The sequence below is a fragment of the Kogia breviceps genome, chromosome 11, assembly GCF_026419965.1.
Source record: "Kogia breviceps isolate mKogBre1 chromosome 11, mKogBre1 haplotype 1, whole genome shotgun sequence".
Taxonomy (NCBI): Eukaryota; Metazoa; Chordata; class Mammalia; order Artiodactyla; family Physeteridae; genus Kogia; species Kogia breviceps.
This window is the reverse complement of record NC_081320.1, coordinates 44,366,864-44,386,775: the sequence shown is the minus strand read 5'-3', so window position 1 is coordinate 44,386,775 and position 19,912 is coordinate 44,366,864. Positions and strand designations below refer to the sequence as shown.

At 39.1% G+C, this 19,912-nt stretch overlaps 2 protein-coding genes across 4 annotated transcripts in view; both read left to right on the top strand.

Moving 5' to 3' along the window:
- GMCL1 (germ cell-less 1, spermatogenesis associated) overlaps positions 1–3,271 on the top strand; it is a 50,771-nt gene extending 47,500 nt beyond the window's left edge. The window contains exon 14 of one of the 2 annotated variants that reach the window (XM_059079812.2): positions 965–3,271. In XM_059079812.2, coding sequence (XP_058935795.1) covers positions 965–1,093 — 129 coding nt within the window. In that variant the 3' untranslated portion in view covers positions 1,094–3,271. The remainder of the gene's footprint in view (positions 1–964) is intronic. The other variant, XM_067007448.1, reaches the window with a different exon arrangement.
- A 3,581-nt stretch (positions 3,272–6,852) lies between these two features.
- Positions 6,853–15,160, top strand: SNRNP27 (small nuclear ribonucleoprotein U4/U6.U5 subunit 27). Of its 2 annotated transcripts, XR_009338287.2 has the most exons (7): positions 7,101–7,208; positions 8,241–8,361; positions 9,329–9,441; positions 10,252–10,331; positions 13,722–13,786; positions 14,751–14,921; positions 15,005–15,160. XR_009338287.2 is itself a non-coding variant. In XM_059079841.2 (6 exons), exons 1-6 carry the CDS (start codon positions 7,175–7,177, stop codon positions 14,803–14,805), a joined length of 468 nt encoding a protein of 155 aa, XP_058935824.1. In that variant the 5' UTR covers positions 6,853–7,174; the 3' UTR covers positions 14,806–15,160. The 2 variants fall into 2 exon arrangements, 1 of the variants encoding a protein (XP_058935824.1); XM_059079841.2 differs by having other exon boundaries at positions 6,853–7,208; positions 14,751–15,160.
- Positions 15,161–19,912: the final 4,752 nt, after the last annotated feature.

The window sequence follows — 19,912 nt, the reverse complement described above, 5'->3', positions numbered from 1 at the left end:
CTGTGTCCAGTTGAGCCTTTGTCAATCAATCAAAATGTTCCAGTTTTAGTCCCTCTTCATTGCAGGAGCACATGCTTCAGTAAAAAATTGTAAATTCTAGATTTAAACAGTATTTTATATATTCTCCAAAATGTATAAAGGTGAAACTAATGCATATTATTTCAGTATCCAAGTATTTAAAAAGTAGTTCTCATGTCAGTGCTATGGCTTATATTCTGAGGATTTATTCTGTTCACCAAATACTGCTGGTAAAGAGTTCCAGAGATCTGTAGCATGAGTGAGGGAGGGTTCCATTCGTCGCTCTCAGGTGTAGTATCAACTCCTGTCTCTAGAATTTCAGGTCATTCTCATGTGTATTGATGTAACTGAACCTGAAATTGATTTTACATGATAATGTATTTTAGGTTCCAAGAGACAAATAACATGTTTGCATTAGAGACAGTGGGAAATCTTAGACAAGAGTGGGAACCATGCTTATTGGTGATAATAATGACTCCCCACCTTCATCCCAAGTATTTGCTATACATAAAGACCATCAGACGTTGAAGCCAAATGAGAAGTATGTGTATTTGTGCACTGTATCTGTTCATAAAATATATAGTTACTTGATAGAAATTTTTCAGTAACGAAAATTACTACCATTATTTATTACTTAATATATAGCTGGCTTTGTGAGCCCTCTGTGTGCATTGTCTCATTTAATCCTCAGTGTAATCATATGAGGTAGGTACTCTTATTGTCCCCTTTTACAGTGAGGAAGCTGTAGTTGATAAGGTCAGTGACTTGCCCAAGGTCACACAGCTAGTGGGTGGGAGTTTTGAGATCTGCGCAGTGACTCTCAGACTCCAGATGCATACTTTTAACCACCATACTAACCTTCAATTTACTCAATTCAACAGTTTGGTTCTCTGTTTTATTTTTGTAATATTACTATTATTATTAAAGCAAAAAATTTGTTTTATAGGAACAAGTAGTGATGAACTTGGACAGCAGGCTTCTGATCTTCCCTTTATATATCTGCTGTAACTTCCTGTATATATCACCAGAAAAAAGAACTGAAAATAATCATCATCCAGAAAATCCAGAAAACTGAGGATCTCATCAGTTGGAAACAGTAGCACTTTGTAAACTTTTTGGCCAGCTTTAACTTAATGGCCCTGCAGATATTCACATCTAAGGTGACTAACAGTGACAAAGGCCTTATGAACCTGTTCAGATAATACAGAAGACTATTCTTATCCTCATTACATTTCTATGCATATATGAAAAAACATTTTAAAGCCAAGAAAATATCTGTCAAACCGTTTGTTATAAAGATGTCGACTCATGCTTTTTAATTTGGCATCAGTAGAAAATTACCATAGGTAAATTTCACATTTCTCTGCAATCAAGTATAGATTTAATTTTTAGCTTGAACTCTGATCCTGCCTAATGTTAGTGAACCTCAATTATCCATCTGTAAGTTCTATTTTTATTTGGCTAAAAGAATGCTAAAGGAATAATTTGGCTAATTATAAATGCTGTTTCAGTTGGTGTGTTTAAAGCTGTCCTTTAATTTTTTCAACTGCTCTTTATGATTCCTCCTCCTAGTCGAATATTCTTCCAATCTATATATGTTTTTAATCATTAAATTTTTTTTCATGGTTTTGAAGACTGAGGAACTTTTTCTTTAACTTAAGCATTTTCACGCTATTTTATTTTGCTTTTTATTGATATTTAGCTTTACTAGGATTTTAACAAAAAAAATCAGGTTCAGACTTTCAAATGAACTTGGGGGGAAAATCAGTTGGATTCTGAGGATATTCCTTTGCCTTACATGGTTTTTTCTTTGACATTCTGTACAACTCTATTATTAGGTATTAGGTCACAGATTATTTATGTATCAAATATTACACTTTAAACATTCTCATATTCTGTGATCTTTTTATTTATGTTCAAATTTTAGTTGGGAATCCTATTTCCTACTTAAGCTCAGGACTTTATAACCTCTGAATTGAGTGCCTTTGAGTTACACATGCTATTAGAAATCTCATAGTATGTAAATAAGGTCGGAGGATATCATATAGAAGCTGATAATAAAACATTAATGTACAAATAGAACTTATTTTTGTCAAAAATGAGATGTACATTTGTCATGATTTATATATGTTGGTTTCTTGTGTTTACTGCTATTTTGAAAATAGCCATGCTCATCATCTTTGCAGTCAGAGTGAGTACTTTTTGTGGTTAATGTATATTTTTAGTATGTTTTAAGAGAAATGGGAATTACTTTTGTGTATCTGTACAAATAAATACCCATTTGGAAAAAAGAATCAGCTATTATATAAAATGACCAAAACAAAAAATTAGTTGAAACCAGAATTTTTTTCCAAGTTAGATATTTTCCAATTAGATTTAACTTTTAGAATTTATTGCTAGTTTTTCTTCCCTAGTGCTATGTCCATAGATTCATAAATCACTTTTGTCCTTTCAAAATTCATCCTCATGGTAAATTTAAAGGAAGCTTTTAAATGCCTTCCCTATCTCCACCCCTAGAACTGTAGTAAAAAATCCAATAATTTGGCTGTATTGAGGCTTCATTTCTTCTTTTTGTATTTGGCTATAACTATATCTCTTTCATGAGATGCTTTTTTTTTTTCCTATTTTATGGTAACATCAGAGGTTCCTCACCCCTACATATTACAAAATATAAATACCAAACAAATTGAATTCTTTGAATAATTGAATTTTTCCAAATCTTGGGAGTAAAGATACTTAAAATTTGAGTATATTGGTGAGTAAAATTATTTCATTTCACTTATATGAATTAATCAAATTGGAATTACATATGGTTCCTGTCCATTCTTTGTTTCCTGGCCAAATTGCTTATGTCATTCACAGATAAAATAATTATTTCTTCAGTCATAAGTAGGTTGTGTTCTCATTGGAGAAACTGGTAATTGTCAGCTAGTACTTCACATTGATAGTAAAGATCTGCTTTTGTTTTCTTACCGAATACTTTTAATGTTTGCATACTTTTCATTCTTTATAATTGGAATATTTTCAATAAAGTGTTAAAAGTATCAGCTGAAGTATCATATAAACTATTATTTATGAAGGTGTTTGTCAGCTTTTGCCTTATAACCTTTGTCAAGTCTTTTTTTAAGCTGCAAGGGCTAGAAAACAATATTTACCCAGTAATAGTTATTTTTACTTGGCTATCAGTAAAGAAGTCCTTAAGAGAAAATGTTCTAGAGTTCCATGCTAAATTATTAAAGAGAGATATGAGTGTACCTTTCTTTTTTTTTTTTTCTTAAATAAATTTGGCTTGAAACTTAGCAAGGTAGGCAAAATTAAATGAATGTTGTAGTCATTAGCAAAACCCAAGTGTTTAGCAGCCAACATTTTATCGCATTTCAAGTCTTTAAATAGGATTCATTGCCATAATTAATGAGCAGATTTCAACATCAGATGCAAAATTAGGGTTACCAAGAGTCACTGTGGCTATCTAAATTTAAGTTAATTAAAATTAGGGCTTCCCTGGTGGCGCAGTGGTTGAGTCTGCCTGCCGATGCAGGGGACACGGGTTCGTGCCCCGGTCCAGGAAGATCCCACATGCCGCGGAGCGGCTGGGCCTGTGAGCCATGGCCGCTGGGCCTGCGCGTCCGGAGCCTGTGCTCCGCAACGGGAGAGGCCACAACAGAGAGAGGCCCATGTACCGGGGGAAAAAAAAATTAAATAAAATTTATTAAAATTTACTTCCTCAATCACACTAGACCCATTGTAAATGCTTAGTTAACCACATGTAACTAGTGTCTACTGTATTGGACAGGGCAGATATAGAATATTTCCATCATTGCAGAAAGTTCTGTCCAACAAAGTTGATCTAGAATATTGGACTGTTAACGCTGAAACTATGTCAGGAGTTATATTCCCTTCAAGATGAACCCATGTAAAGAATAGAAAGGATAATAGAGCCAGGGGTGCAAATGGTAGATAACTTGTCAATCAACTAGAATGATGTGTTGAATCATAATTTCAAGCAATGTGGACCTAAATCACTTGACTACATTAAAAAACAAAAGTCATAGTACAGTTTCATCCTAACCACAGAGTTTGCAGTTCTTAAAGTCCACAAAAACCTCAAACATCATCAATCACTGTTAACTAGTGGTCAGACTGCATCTAATTAGGGGGGAAATTACTGACTCAACAACATGCATCCATTTGTAATGATAAAGTAGGACACTTTTGTAAAGGCTGGTGATTTTACATAAAATAGGACTAGAAGAGGTAAAACAAAGTTTAATCAAGGCTAAAAATAGTACATTTGCAGGAATCACAGATGGTTAATGTTGATTCTTATGTAAAGTACATACATATTTTACAGCTTGCCTTTACTGAAAAATTGCTGTCTGGTTGGGGAGGGAAGTTATAAGCAAGTGTGATCACAAGTGTTGACAGTACCCCAGCCCTACTCCACTCAAAACCCATTAAAATGGCCATTAGAATGAGAGAAACTCGGGTATTGAAAACAGGATTTTTCTTCCAGATACAGTGCTGGGTAATCTGCATTCTGAGAGAGGGCAACTTGATCAGTAAATAAGGAAGCCCTAGCAGAATACAGTTTCTATCCCACATCTTTAAGGGGGAGGAGCCACTTAGAGACATACCACTTCTTTTCCTGCTTATGGTTAACCTCAGGGCTGTCCCTTTAGGAAACTTACTCCTTTGGTTTTTTTCTTTCTCTTCTGTACTTTACTTTTTTTTCCTCTATACTCACACCAATGTTTTAAACATGCTTAAGTTTCTCCCATCTTTGAAAAACCTACATTTACCTCCACCCACTGCCATATTTTGCCCTGCATAAGCCACTTCCCAAGAGGGTTATGCAGGGAATTCCCTGGTGGTCGAGTGGTTAGGAATCTGCTTTCACTGCCTTTCACTGCCATGGACGTGGGTTCGATCCCTGGTGGCAGAACTCAGGTCCCACAAGTCGTGTGGTGCAGACAAAAAAAAAAAAAAAAAAAGGTTATACAAGTTCTCTCTCCACTGCAAAAGCCATTCACAACCCAACTCCACTAAAACTGAGTCAGCAAAGACTTTGTTGCTAAATCCTTTAGGTTAGATGTGAGGTTTTTTTTTCATTCCTTTTAACATTTAAAATTAACTGCTTTGTTCTTAAAAACAGCAGCCTTCTCTTAAAACTTCTCTGACCTCACACTCGATGGGTTTTCCTTCTCTTTCTCTGGCTCCCCGTTAGTCTCCTTTTGGGGTTCTTCCTCTAGCTGTCTCCAGGCCCTTTTCTCTCAGCCTCCCAGGGTGGTTTCATGCACTCTTATGGCTTCAAATGAACATCTATATTCTGACGATTCCTTTTTTTGGAATCAAAAAATCAGCCTAGATCTCTCTTCCAAGCTCCATATACACATCTAGTTGGCATCTCCTTTTGGATGTTCAGAATGGCACCTCAGATTAGTATGTCCAAGATCTGAACATATGGTCTTTACCCAAAACTTACATTATGTGCCTTAACAAATGATGCTACTATCTACCCAGTTGCACAAACCAGAAACCTGGATGTCACTGTTGAATCTTATAATTCTCTCATTCTCTGCCTCCAAAAATCAAGTTTTTCCAGTTTTATCAATTACTTCTCAAATTCAGCCACTTTTCACCTTACCTACTGATACCACTCTAGTATAGACCACTGGAGTTTCCAATCTAAATTATTGTACCATACTCCCTAGGTGTTCTCCCCCTGTAGTCAAGTCTCCAGTTACCCAAAGTGTTCTCTGAATAAACTCAAATGTGATTCCCTCCGGTCCTCAAAGCCCTTCAAAGGCTATTGCTTTTGCCTCAGGATAACTCTACCATAGCTTACAAGGCTTCTAGTCTTGTCTTTACATTTCACTCTTTGCTGCCTAGGTGGCTGCCATACTTCTTTAGTTCTCTACTTTTAGCCTGTCTGCTCCCTTGCCTCTTGCCCTGGCATATGCAGTCTCCTCTGCCCAGACAATCTCTTCCACCTGTCCACACCACAAAAGTCACCCCATTTGACCTGGCTGATTTCTACTCGTTTGGACACCAATTCCTCCTGGAAACTTTTCTTGAGAAGCTTTCCCCTCAAACCAGTTGGGTACCCACTTTATGTGCATTCATAATATCTTGTTCTGCCCCTCTCAATGCATCTTGACACTACTTGTTTGTATCCCTCACTGGACTGCAAGCTACTCAAGAGCAGAGTTGTTTTCTTCATTGATTAATCCTCTAGGACATAGGTGTGCAATAAACATTTGTGTGAATAATTGTATTAATCATGCCTTTTTTATTTCTTTCATTTTCTGCTGTTTTGACATCTGGGGCCTTGCTGAGACTGCCCTTCCCAGGGCTAGCTAATTTCTAGAGACAGCAAAAGACTCCCCTTCTGAGTGTGCCTTTCATATGCAAACCAGCCAGGGGAAAGCCCGTACTCTCCAACCAACCACCTCCTTTATCAAGCTCACAGCCAACGCATTTTTCCTCTGCTATAATGACCCCAGGGCCAGGTAACAACAGCTCTGGACAGCCCCTAAATCCCAAGGCCCGCTGTAATTATTCAAGCTAGTCTTAAACCTACTTAGCCTGCTTCCCAGCCTCTGCTATTCCCTCCCACAAAACTCAGTAAAAGCTCTCAACCATGCTTTCTTTCCCCTTTCCCCCTCTGCCTCCTGACCCACCCTAGTTCTTCCCCGGGTGGACTTAAAACTATTTGCGTATGCTATGTTTACAACTGGTTTGGTATGAAATATTTTATGCATGTGGACAAGACAGTCGGAAAGAAAAATGGGTGGAGGAATGAGAACTGTGTGGTTTATATATGGCTTTTTCCAGACATTTCTATAATAACATCAGACAACACATTTTAACGCCGACCGTGGACAAAGAAGATGGGGAAGCCACCTCGAAACGGGGGTTGAAACAGCAGACAGGACAACTCCGCTCTCAACGAAAACTCCAGGTTCGGAAGAGGCGGCATCGGGCCGGGGCCGCGTGATTCTGCGCAAGCGCAGCACCGCCCGCCTTCCTTAGAAGCTGGGACTCCGGCGACTCTCTTCGATGCTTCCCAGGCTGCAGGGAAAGCTCAGTTCTCCGCCCTCCCGGAAGTTGTTGCACAGTCGTTTCCGGGGCGGCGTGAAGTTGGGGAGGACTCCGAATGGGTCGCAGCCGCAGCCGGTCCCCGCGGAGGGGTGAGTCCACAAGCAGTTCTGAGGGCCTGGGGCTCGGTCGAAGACCCGTCCCCACTTTTGCTCCCAGTCCAGGGGCCGCGGAGAGGGGGTACCTTTTCTCAGGAGGAGAAGAGAGGGGGTGGATGGGGAACGAAGATCTGGGCCCTACACGCTTCAGCCCTCGGATTTGAAGGCATTTTTTTTTCCCAAGTTGGGGTTTCGCCGACTCTTTGTCACCCTCATACAGTAACTTTTGTTGTACTTGTGGCTGGGGAATGTAGAGTCAGGCCACGGTTCCCTTAATTTCTGGGTGACCGATTGCAAGTCATTCAGCCTTCCTGCGTCCGAGTTCCCGTAATTAGACATTGGGGGTAATATTGCTTACCTTTAAAAACTGAAGTGAGAATTGATGCCACACTGCGTAACACTCAGCATGTGATACCGCCAGGTTCTTAAATGCTCAGGGTTTCCTTCCCTGAGTTTATAGCTTATATATATATATATATATACACTATAGTTTATAGTAGGGAAATCGATGATGGTTAGGAGTTTGCGTGCAGGGAGCTCACCTCGTAATGTCTTCTGGCCCCAGCCCCATGAAGGGGGTAGTGAGAGGTAGAGAAGCCAGGACTTGCATCGGGAGATGTCACGTAGTCCCTAGATTCTCCCCCCTTGATAGTTTTTATCACCTTCAACTAATCAGGGTTGATCTTAAATGAGCCCTTGAGCCACAAAGGGCTATTGAGCACTTATGTTCTCAGTCGGAATTGAGAACTGCTGTTTAAGTGACGAATCCACACCGGATTTCCTTGATTTAATGCGGAAAAAAGAAAGAATAAAGTGTCCTTTTTTTATAATGAGCACATGTTGAAATGCTAATAGTTTGGATATATTGGGTTAAATCTATACTGTTAAAATTAATTTCATGCGTCTTTTTTACTTTTTTAATGTGCCATCTAGAAATGGCGCGCGTTATATTACTATTGGTCGGTGTGCAGCATCCAGTAGATGTTGGAGGTAATTTTCGGCTCTACAATTTTGTGTTTATATTAGAGCGTAGGCGGTCCCGGTCCACCTCGCGAGAGAGAGAACGCAGGCGCCGAGAAAGGTCCCGGTCCCGAGAGCGAGATCGGAGAAGAAGCCGCTCTCGATCCCCACACAGAAGACGTTCCAGGTGAGTGCAGAAAATAACCAGAAGCTTTACCACAACTTTGTAGTCGCTGCACTTGACTCTGTTGTTACAAAGGCACTTAGGATTTGCTGAAATGAGGGGAACTTTATCTCTCTTTATTCTAAACCTAACATTCCCATTGATAAAATGGGGTTGATAACATTCCACATAGTAGAGTTGCCGTGAGGAATAAATGAGAAGTAATACATGAAAAGCACTTAGCTTAGCAAGAGTAAGAAATAAGTGTTTTGTATTTTTATCTTTTTATTAACTTTTGGTGATAATAATTTATTCAAGTATATACTCAAGAATGTAAGATCTTGGAAGAATCTTAGAAGTGGACTCTGGTTCCTTTTTTTTTTTTTTTTTTTTTTTAATAAATTTATATATTTATTTATTTTTGGCCGCGTTTGGTCTTTGTTGCTGCATGCAGGCTTCTTATTGTGATGGCTTCTCTTGTTGCGGAGCATCAGCTCTAGGCACGCTGGCCGCTGGCGTCAGTAGTTGTGGCTCACGGGCTCTAGAGCGCAGGCTCAGTAGCTGTGGCGCTTGGGCTTAGTTGCTCTATGGCACGTGGGATCTTCCTGGCCCAGGGATCGATCCCGTGTCCCCTGCATTAGCAGGCAGATTCTTAACCACTGCGCCGTCAGGGAAGTCCTTGGAGTCTGATTCTTAATAAGCATCAGACACGTTTGTTTGTTTCGTTGCTTTTTTCTGCCTTACAGAAAAATTTTTTGCCCTAGCTATACTGAGTGTAACTGATGATTAAACAATAAATAATGTTTTGCTAACAATTAGGGCCTAGGCAGAACTTTCTTCCTCATTCTGCTTTGGGGAACAAATTCCTGGTGCTCTAGAGCCTGGCTTTTGTTCAGCCTGTACCTTGCAGGCACTCATGTATATCTGTGCTCATCAACACAAGTCACCAGGTATGTCTCTGTTTCTGGCATCTTTACTTATTAAATTTTAGGTCCCCAAGACGACATAGATCCACATCTCCTTCCCCTTCTCGATTAAAAGAAAGAAGAGATGAGGAGAAGAAAGAAACAAAAGAAACAAAGAGCAAGGAACGTCAGATAACTGGTAATGTTATTAGATAAATAACTGTAGGAAAAGTACAGTCATGTTTAGATAACTTCAGTTATGATAAAATTATAAAAGTATAATTTTTGAACATTTAACTATTAAGTTTTTTATAGTGTTCATTGCATGTAGTTTTGAGATGTTGTTTTAATTGTACCTTAGTTACTGGTTATCTGGTGGTCTAGATACAAGAAGGACAGTTAAAAACATGAGAATATCATATTTTGGAAGTATCGTCAAAACTAGTGTTCTGTCTGATATTAAAGGTGGTCCTTCCTAAAGGCTCCAAGCATGTCCTTTTTTAAATATTTATTTATTTATTTTTGGCTGCGTTGGGTCTTCGTTGCCGAGTGGGGGTCACCCTTCATTGCAATGCGTGGGCTTCTCATTGCGGTGGGCTCTCTTGTGGAGCACAGGCTCCAGGCACGTGGGCTTCAGTAGTTGTGGCTCGCGGGCTCTAGAGTGCCGGCTCAGCAGTTGTGGTGCACGGGCTTAGTTGCTCCAAGGCATGTGGGGATCCCCCCGGACCAGGGATCGAACCTGTGTCCCCTGCATTGGCAGGCAGCTTCCTATCCCCTGTGCCACCAGGGAAGCCCCCAAGCATGTCCTTTTAAGCAGTCTCTTACAATGGAGGATGGAGAGCGCAATCCTTCCTTGCCCCTTAAGTTATATGCTATCCAAATTGAGGAGTTTCTTTCATTAAACTCAAGTCTTTAGCTAATTGTTTAGTATATTCTCTGCTGGTAAGCCACCTCTCTTTTTATATGTATAGAATGATAGAGTTTAAAATTTTATCACTGATTTTTGTAGAGGAAGACTTGGAGGGCAAAACAGAGGAAGAAATAGAAATGATGAAGTTAATGGGATTTGCCTCCTTTGACTCCACAAAAGTAAGTAAAACATGTAGCCAGTTAAGTATTCTTATTTGAATTGATCTGTCCCATTTTTCCATATTATTTTACTATCACTTGTAATTTCTTCCACTGATACAAGTTTTTTGTTAGAAGACAGTAACTATCTGTGTGAAGGGATTTGAAAGCAAAGAGAAGGAATTGGTGAGCTGCCATTGGAATTCAGGGAGTATTTGCCTGGGGTATTTGAGTTAGATCTTAAAGGGCCAGTAGAGGTGATCAGACAAAGAAGAGGAGGAAGATCATTTGAAGCAGAGGGAAAAGCTCATGACAATGAGCTTGTAGGCATTAAAGAGCATAGAGTATTGTGGGAATTTCAAATTCAGTGACTAGTGAAAGCATGTTGGTGGGCTGGTGGCTACAAATGAGGCTAGAAATAGAGGTGGGAGGCAAATCGCAGAAGGCTTGTGTTATCCTTAGCCATGCTGAGGAACTTAGAGTTGATTCTTTAGGTGATGAGAGGAAGCAGTGGGTTTTAAGCAAGGGAGTAACAGATTATATGTGTGTTTTAGAATGATGATCTGGGGCTTCATGGAGGACAAATGGGAGGCTGAGAGAACTGCCGTCGTGCAGTGAAAGATGATGAAGGCCTGAACTGCGAAGAGGGGCTGGAATATTGAGAACCATTCAGGAACCAGAGTTAGTGGTGGTGGGATGGAGGTGAGTAGTCAGTGATGACTCTGAAGTGTCAGACTGATAGGGTTAACCAAAGAAAGGATTGTAGGAAGGGGAAATGCTGTGAAACAGAATGAAGCACAGCTGCCAGATAAAGATGGCATTGAGTAGTTGCATGCATATCTCATAGCTCAGAAGAGGGGTTGACAGGAGTTTGAATGCTCTCTAGCCCTGATCATAATCCTGGAGAGAATCGGGAAGTAGGGGAGGCAAAAGCGGGAGGGATTGTGGAGAGGGCGGTGAAGAGAGGGAGGTGGGAGAGAGATAGGGAGATAGGGAAGTACGGCAAAGGGGAGATGGAAGGAGAGAGGAAATTGAATGCAGAGAGGAGGGAGGATAGAGAGAGGAAGCTAGTAAGGATAGGCAGGGAGAGTGTGTGTGTGGAGAGAGAGAAAATATATTTTTAAAACTTTCTTTTTTAGAATTTTAAGTCCTTTTACTTTTGCAAATTGAAGTTGAAATTTTTGAGGAGAGTTGTCAAAAATAATCCACTTCCCCTAATCTTGTGTTCCATTGAGTTGTGAACGGAGCGGGGTGATCTCAGGTGCTTTAAGAGTTTCTTTCTAACTGATGTGATTATGTGGGGCTCCCATGTATTTTATTAAATGACAGTGTATGACCTAAGAGGAGTACCAGAGGCGTGACTGTTTTGAGCTGAGAAAATTAAGAATGCGCTCTTGTTCTCACAAATGGTTATGTGAACCCCATTTTAGAATTTAATGCAGTTTATGTCTCAGGTTTTTTTCTTGAATATACCAAACCCTTATTTTTTATTCGAAAGAGCATTTTATAAGTGAACTGGTTTATTAATACATACATTGGGTGAATAAAAATATCTCCAAAATGAGACAACTAAATTTTATTGTTTTTAGAATAGTGAAGGACCTTCACTATTAGAATTCTTTTCTCTTTTGGTTTTACTGTTGCCGGATGTTATGTTTGAAATTCCTGAGAATCAGATGTAAAGATGGAGCCACTACTTTTAAATGTAGTCTTTTAAATGTTTGTGTATAAAGGAGAAATTAGGTGAGAATTTATAGATCCCATAAAAATTATGGAGTACCCAGTTGTTTTTTTAATGACATCTACAAGGATGTTAATTTAATTTGTATGCAGTTGGCTTCATGCCTATCAGTTACAAAGTCTCTCAGCTCATTTGTATTTTTCAATAATATGTATCTTGTGATATTTCATCATTAATCTATGATGGAACCTCTTCATATGCCAATGTAGTCACTTATTTTCCCTTCCATTTTAGCATTCTAGAAAGTTTCAAAGTTTGGTTATGCTTATTAATGGATAATTTTCTATTCCAGCGTGTAAATGAGAAGAGGGCAAATAATATACAACTCTGCAAATAGTTTTCAAAAATCAGAAAGCCTTCAGTAGTTGAACTTAGTAAAAAGGTTAACATCATTTACTTTTTTTCCAAGTCATGCCTACCTCCTGTTCTTGGGAGGTTAAAATAATACACCTTAAGTAATTTACTCAGTATTCCCCTGCCCCCAAAATGCAGTGAAAACAGGAATAGAAAAGGAAGACCAAATATACTTGTTTTAGCTCAACTTCAAATATATACCTCACCTGTGCATGCCAGTGGATAAGAATCCTTTTTTTTTTGGCCTAACACAGATATCTAATAAGTATGCTAAACAAGGTACACAGCCGTGAGTAATAATAGGGGAGGGAGATTATGTGTGTGTTCCTGCACATGCACTCATGGTGGCATTAACTGGCAGTGTTCATACATTTAACAGTCATTTTCTGAGTACCTGCAAGTGCAGTAGCCTGCAAGTGACAGTTGCAAAGGTCACTCACACCCATATCCCTCCATCAAGCTCCATATGAGCTTGCAGTCTGATGGGAAATAACATCATGTATATGATGTTACACATGATCATGCAGAGTAGAACATGCAGGGTATTGTGAGGAAAGCACAGTTAACATTCTTTGGGAGTTAGAGAAGAGGGTGCTTCCTGGCAGCTGGATCATTTGAATTGGGCCTTGAAGGATGCATAAGAACCAGATGGTTGAAGATTGGATGGGGTTGGGAAGGCAATTCAGGCATGAGGAACAGAAAGTGGAACAGGTTGAATCAAAAGACCCATAAAGGAATTACTGAAAAAAAAAAAGTCCACGATACAAGTGATACAACATTAGCATCTGTTATTCTGATTCTTGATTTTAAAAATCAAAATTTCAAGGCCTGTGTAAGAAATGGGATTTAGATAGAAAGGGTGACTGATTTGAGAATGCCATCAGTTAAGGTCATAAGTTAAATTTTTGTGAATGGATTTTTCTAGAGAAAATATCCATAACTTGTATTCGGTTTTGAAGAATTCTTTGACCAGAAAAGGTGAGGCTCTGCTACCCAGTTTCCCTGTATGTCTTGCACATAATACATATACCATGAGTGTTTGTTGGTTTGAATATTGGTTTATTTGCTTATATGTGACTATAAAAAATGTGAACAGAGAGTTATAACGCTTGGGAGGTCATGGGATATCATCAGGATCTGAAAATTCTTTCACTCATTGGACTACCTCATGCTTAAATGAATCTTGCCTTTTAAGAGGGTCTGTGGGATGCAGCTCTTTGATCAAGGCATATAATATGTTCTTTCTCTGGTGTGTTGTTTGCTCGTTTGTTTGTGTGTGTTTTGTTTTTTGGTTTTTGTTTCTTGCTTTTCTCCAGGGGAAAAAGGTGGATGGCTCTGTAAATGCCTATGCCATAAATGTGTCTCAGAAGAGGAAGTATAGGTATGCATAGCTGCCATTATTATGTTTGAAGTAATATAAATTATATGCTTGGGAAAGAATTTTTTATGGGATAATGATGTAGGAAATGTAGCAGTTTTCCAAACAGTCCCTTACTTTAATAGTTTCCATATTGTCCCTTGTTTTAATCTTCCTTGTTTATATTCTTGTATGTTAAAATAGTTTCACATTTACATGTGAACTAGTTAACTATTATAAAGAAGGGTAGTTGGCTTAAATATTTTAGGGCTCCAAGTAGTTCTTTCTTCAAAATAACATAGTCTCAAGTCTTTAGGCTTTAATTTCATTATAATTATAGATTTTAAAATAGATTCCTCCTGAATTATTTACCTCAATTGATTGTATAAGGATTTCAACTGTAAATGTCCTTCTGTTAAATATAGGTATATTTTATTAATACCACAGAACAAACCAATCCATACTTGAAATCTCACTGAATTAATGGAAAAGTCAAGACATCTTCAAACATTGCCTTTCTCTCTACATTTATCACTGATAAAAAACTAATATTCCAATTAATTTAGAATATGAATAGTGTGATTTGAGACTGCTGTGAGTTAAAGTACCAGAATCATCAACAGTCCATTGTAAAATTACCTTCAATTAAGGTCTTATGGGGAGAACTAGTACAGTGTGAAATCAGATTTGCTTGATGGGTATGCATTTTGAAACTCTTTCTCTGTTTCCTTAAACTAGCTAGGTGTTTAGTGTTACCGAAAATAAATATGGATTTTCAGTTGATTTTTTTAAAGTCTGTAGAATCTTCCCAAATAATATTGAAAGTATATTTCTGTACCTCTATTTGGATTTTAACTTTGAATACTTCTTGCCCTAGACTTTGCCATTTTAAAAATGGTTTATAGGTTTAATTTCTGAAGCAAGTGATTACTTCTTTTATAAGACGAATCCAGAATTTTTTTAATAACAATAAATTTTCTCATCATAGGCAGTACATGAATCGAAAAGGTGGATTCAACCGACCTTTGGATTTCATTGCATGAGAATTGAAATATAGAAGAATGATTTTTTTCCCCTCATCTTTATCCAGAGCAGTGGATTTTGGATTTTGTATTTAATATGCATCAAAAACAGGATCACAGTCCCTCCTCCTTGTAAAGTAAGGAAATTTTATTTATGATGTGTGTAGTTCACTTACCCTGCCTCAAAAAAAGGTTAAATATTACATTTTTTTTCCTTTAGGAAATTTCATTTGGGGCAATCGTCAACCCCATTTTTTTGTCCTTATTCCTATGGAAACTGTATATGTCTTCTTCTTGGATGCTCTTTATGACTTTTTAAAACACATAAGAGTAATTTGGAAGTAAGTTTCTCAAATAAAGCAATATTTTTACCCTTTTGTATTTGATACTTTTATTACTAAGTAAAAGAATCTCCCTACATGTTTTCTTTTTTCATACATAGATTTAGATATTGTGATTCTTTATAGTTTAGAAATTAGAAGAATGAAAAAGTATAACTGGATTTTTGTATCTTCTGTGTTTTTTGCCCCCCAAATACCATTTTCCCCCAATAGAAAAGCAATACATGCTTATTATTTTAAAAATTAAAAAAAAAAAAAACTTGAGAAATCAGAAAGTAGGGGAAAAAAGCCAAAAATCAGCCAGTAATCTACCACCAGAATATTAATATTTTGGTATATGTTTTTCCAGGCTCCTATGGGTATGTATTTCTTGCCCCTACCCAAAGAGATCAGAATGTTTATGCTGCTCTCTTTTACTAATCCTTATACTCCCATGTACCGTGAACTTTTTTTTTTTGGCTGCATTGGGTTTTTGTTGCTGCACATGGGCTATCTCCAGTTGCGGCGAGCTGGGGCTACTCTCTGTTGCAGTGTGCGGCCTTCTTATTGCGGTGGCTTCTCTTGTTGCAGAGTATGGGCTCTAGGCACGGAGCCTTCAGTAGTCGTGGCTCGCAGGCTCGAAAGCGCAGGCTCAGTAGTTGTGGCGCATGGGCTTAGCTGCTCCGTGGCATGTGGGATCTTCCCAGACCAGGGTTCAAACCCATGTCCCCTGCATTGGCAGGCAGGTTCTTAACCACTGCACCACCAGGGAGGCCCATACTGTGAACATTTTTTTAAATGCTCTTATAAATTCTTCGAAAACTTACCTTTTAGTAGCTACTTGGTTATAGTGATACCATAATTTATTAATTAATCCTTTATTGGTGAACATTGCCTTCCCTCCCATGATTTGCTGTTATAATTAAAGCTGTGAGTAGATTATTTAGGGGTTAAAAAAAAAAAACCAAAATACAACACCAGGACATCCCCAGCAGTCCATTGGTTAAGACCCTGCCTTCCAATGCAGGAGGCACAGGTTGCATCCCTGGTCCGGGAACTAAGATCCCACATGCCCATGCCATGCAGTGCAGCCAAAAAAAACCAAACCAAAACAAAACACAACACCTGTGAGTAGTATCCCTGTTACACATATCTTTTTGTACTTGTTGCCTTATTTCCTCATGTTTCATTCTTGGAGGTGGCATTGCTGGGTGAGATAAAGGGTGCATGTTTTACACTTTGTGTGCATGTTTTAAGGCTTTTTTTTTTTAATATTTATTTTTATTTTTTGGCTGCATCTGGTCTTAGTTGTGGCACTCAGGATCTTTCATTGCAGTGCACAGGCTGCTCTCTAGTTGTGGTGCATGGGCTTCTCTCTAGTTGTGGCTCACCGGCTCCAGAGCATGTGGGCTCTGTAGTTGTGGCACGCAAGCTTAGTTGCCCCGCAGCCCTCACCAGTGAAGTATGAGCATTTCCATTTCATATACATGTACCAGTATTGAGTGTATTTTTTTCTTAAGTTTCCATTCTGAAGGTTAAAATAATGGCATTTGGTTTTGTTTAATTTCTAAGGAAGGTGAACATTTTAAGAATGTGTTAGCCATGTATATTTCTTTTGTTTAATACTAATTCCAGACCTTGGCTCCATTTGTCTTTTGACAAGCTTTTCTTTTTCTTATTTGAAGGAAGCTCTTTTTATATTGAAGATAATGACTATTACCTATTCTGTTTCCTATCTCAGTGATATCTGAGGCTTTGTGGCTAGATTTTAAATTTTGTGTTGTTGTATTTTTTTTGAGTAAGTAATATAAACACATGGAACACAATTTAGACAGCACAAAGGGTATATAGTGATGAGCTAATTGTGATCCTTTCAGAGATATTCCATGTATACACAAGCATATAATATATATGTATCTGTATCTTATTACTCAAATTTAAGCAAACTACATACTATTTTGCACCTATTGTTTTTTCACTTACTGCTACATCTTAAGATTGTTTCTTATATTGCCCCCTTTTTTTTAAGGGCAGCAATTATAGTTCATTGTAGGATGGACTATAATTGGACATTGAAGTTGTTTCTTATCTTATTTTTAAAAAAATGATGTGAGGACTTCCCTGGTGGTGCAGTGGTTAATAATCCGCCTGCCAGTGCAGGGGACACGGGTTCGAGCCCTGGTCCTGGAAGATCCCACATGCCGCGGAGCAACTAAGCCCGTGCTCCACAACTACTGTGCCTGCACTCTAGAGCCCATGAGCCACAACTACTGAGCCTCATGCCACAACTACTGAAACCTGTGTGCCTAGAGCCTTGCTCCACGGCAAGAGAAGCCACTGCAATGAGAAGCCCACGCACCACTACAAAGACCCAATGCAAACAAAAATAAACAAATAAATAAATTTATTTTTTTTAATGATGTAATTACTATTCTTATATGTCCATGATTTTACAAGTGTCTAGCTGGATTTTAAATCCATACTGCATCTGAAATTTGACCACCTATTGTAGGTCTCTAAAAGCTTTCCTGGCAAATTAGTTCCCTGTAAAGAAAATAATAGTAGTATGACTGCATTGCATAATACAGTGTACAGAGCACCTTGGTTCATTTAATCCTTATCAGATAGAGCAGGTACTATTATCTCCATTCCCAGATGAGAAACCTGAGGCTATTCAGACCTAGAGGCAGAAATGATTAATGTTTATACTACCTACTGCCTTCAGTACTTAAATATTTAAATGTGCTGCATCAGCTGCACAACTTGTAGTACCCATTGCACAAGTGTCACTACCCCAAGCAGGTGGATTATTTTGCTTAGACTTTTTGCCAGGTAAGCTAAATAGAATCCCATACCCCCACCCTCCAAAATACTGTCTATCTGTAAATTATCTATGACAAAGACTTTCTGACCACATTTTTGCACATCTAAAGAAATGAGCCCCAATTGTTGTCTTATTGGGAAGCTAAAACTTCTGGGATGAAATAATGTGCCCAAAATCAGATGATAGGTTTTTGGATTGTCATGTTAGTGTGGTTTTAGTAGAGATTTGACTTGAGATCTTCAAGGCAGCATACTTTGTAAAGAAATAATCTGAGAATACCTGGTAGGTCAATAGGCTCACTCTCCGTGAGCTAACACCAAAGAAATAGAACAGGAGGAAATCTTTAAAGATCCAGAGATAAGACACCTCTGATCTTAATAGAAGTCTTGGTTTGAAGGAACTTTTATCCATCAGATCATCTGATTCTGTAAGAATAAGAAAAATGGAGCATCCTTGTCTTCCTCTAACAGGCTACTGCCTCTCAGAAGACATAAGTTTGGGGTTTTTTTTGCGATACTCGGGCCTCTCACTGTCACAGCCTCTCCCGTTGTGGAGCACAGGCTCCGGACGCGCAGGCTCAGTGGCCATGGCTCACCGGCCCAGCCGCTTTGCAGCATACGGGATCTTCCCGGACTGAGGCACGAACCCGTGTCCCCTGCGTCGGCAGGCGGATTCTCAACCACTGCGCCACCAGGGAAGCCCTGAAGACATAAGTTTTGCCAAATCTTCTAAGTATCTAAATGCTAAGAGTGTTCCAGGGCCCAATCCATGGACTCTCCAGTCTCCCTCTGGTGAGTCATCCATCCACAAAGCTTCAAACGTCTTATGCCATGGCTCTCAAATTTATACTTCTAGCCTGACCATTTTACTGAATTCCAGGCTTGTATATGCACTTGGATTATTAGGCAGCTCAAATTTAAGATGAATTGAATTCTCATTTCCCTGCCCCGTCGTCAGTTCTCTGAGGCTTCCCCATCTCAGCAAATGGCCTCTCCATTTACACCTTTGCTCAGAGCAAAATCCTTAGGGGGTCATCCTTGACTCCTCTCTTTCTCCTGTGCCCCACATTTGATTCATTAGAAATCCTTTTGGCTCTAACAGAGTATATTTTGAATCCAACCACTATTTTCCCCAGATTTATTGTGATATAATTGACACAATTTTAAGATATTGAAAGTGTATGTTGTGATTTGATGTACACTGAATCTGACTACTTTTCACTATCTATACTAACAGAAGCCATCTCTCTTGCCTGGACTACTAGAGTAACCCCCTAATAGGTATCCTTCCTTCCCTTCTGCCTCAGTTTATTCTCCACCTAGCAGCAGAGTGAACCTTTTAAAATGTACATCTGGTCACATTGCTCCTGGCTCTGGTGGTTTTCTATCATTTAGAGTGAAGACCAATCCTTACTGTGTTCTACACGTCTGTATAGTTTGGAACCAGGCTTCCTGCAGCCTCACCCTTGCTATTGCACTCAGCCACGCTGCTAGCCTCCTTGCTGTTCCTTGAGAACAGGTATGCATCTACCTGAAGAGTCTTCCAACTTGCTTTTCTTCCAGGAATGTTCCTCCTCCCCCTCCCCCTACCTCTCAGATTTACATGCTTAGTAGATTTACATGGTTATGTTGTTTAGGTCACTGCTCAAAATAAGTTCATTCCTAACCACCTTGTCCAAAATAGTAGCTTCCCCTTCCCTCTCTATCCCTTTACCCTGTTTTACTCTTTTTATTTAGCATTTTAAAAATTGAGATAGGGCTTCCCTGGTGGCACAGTGGTTGGGAGTCCGCCTGCCGATGCAGGAGACACGGGTTCGTGCCCCGGTCCGGGAAGATCCCGCATGCTGCGGAGCAGCTGGGCCTGTGGGCCATGGCCGCTGAGCCTGCGCATCTGGAGCTTGCGCTCCGCAACGGGAGAGGCCACAACGGTGAGAGGCCCGCATACCGCAAAAAAAAAAAAAAAAAAAAAATTTGAGATAAAATTC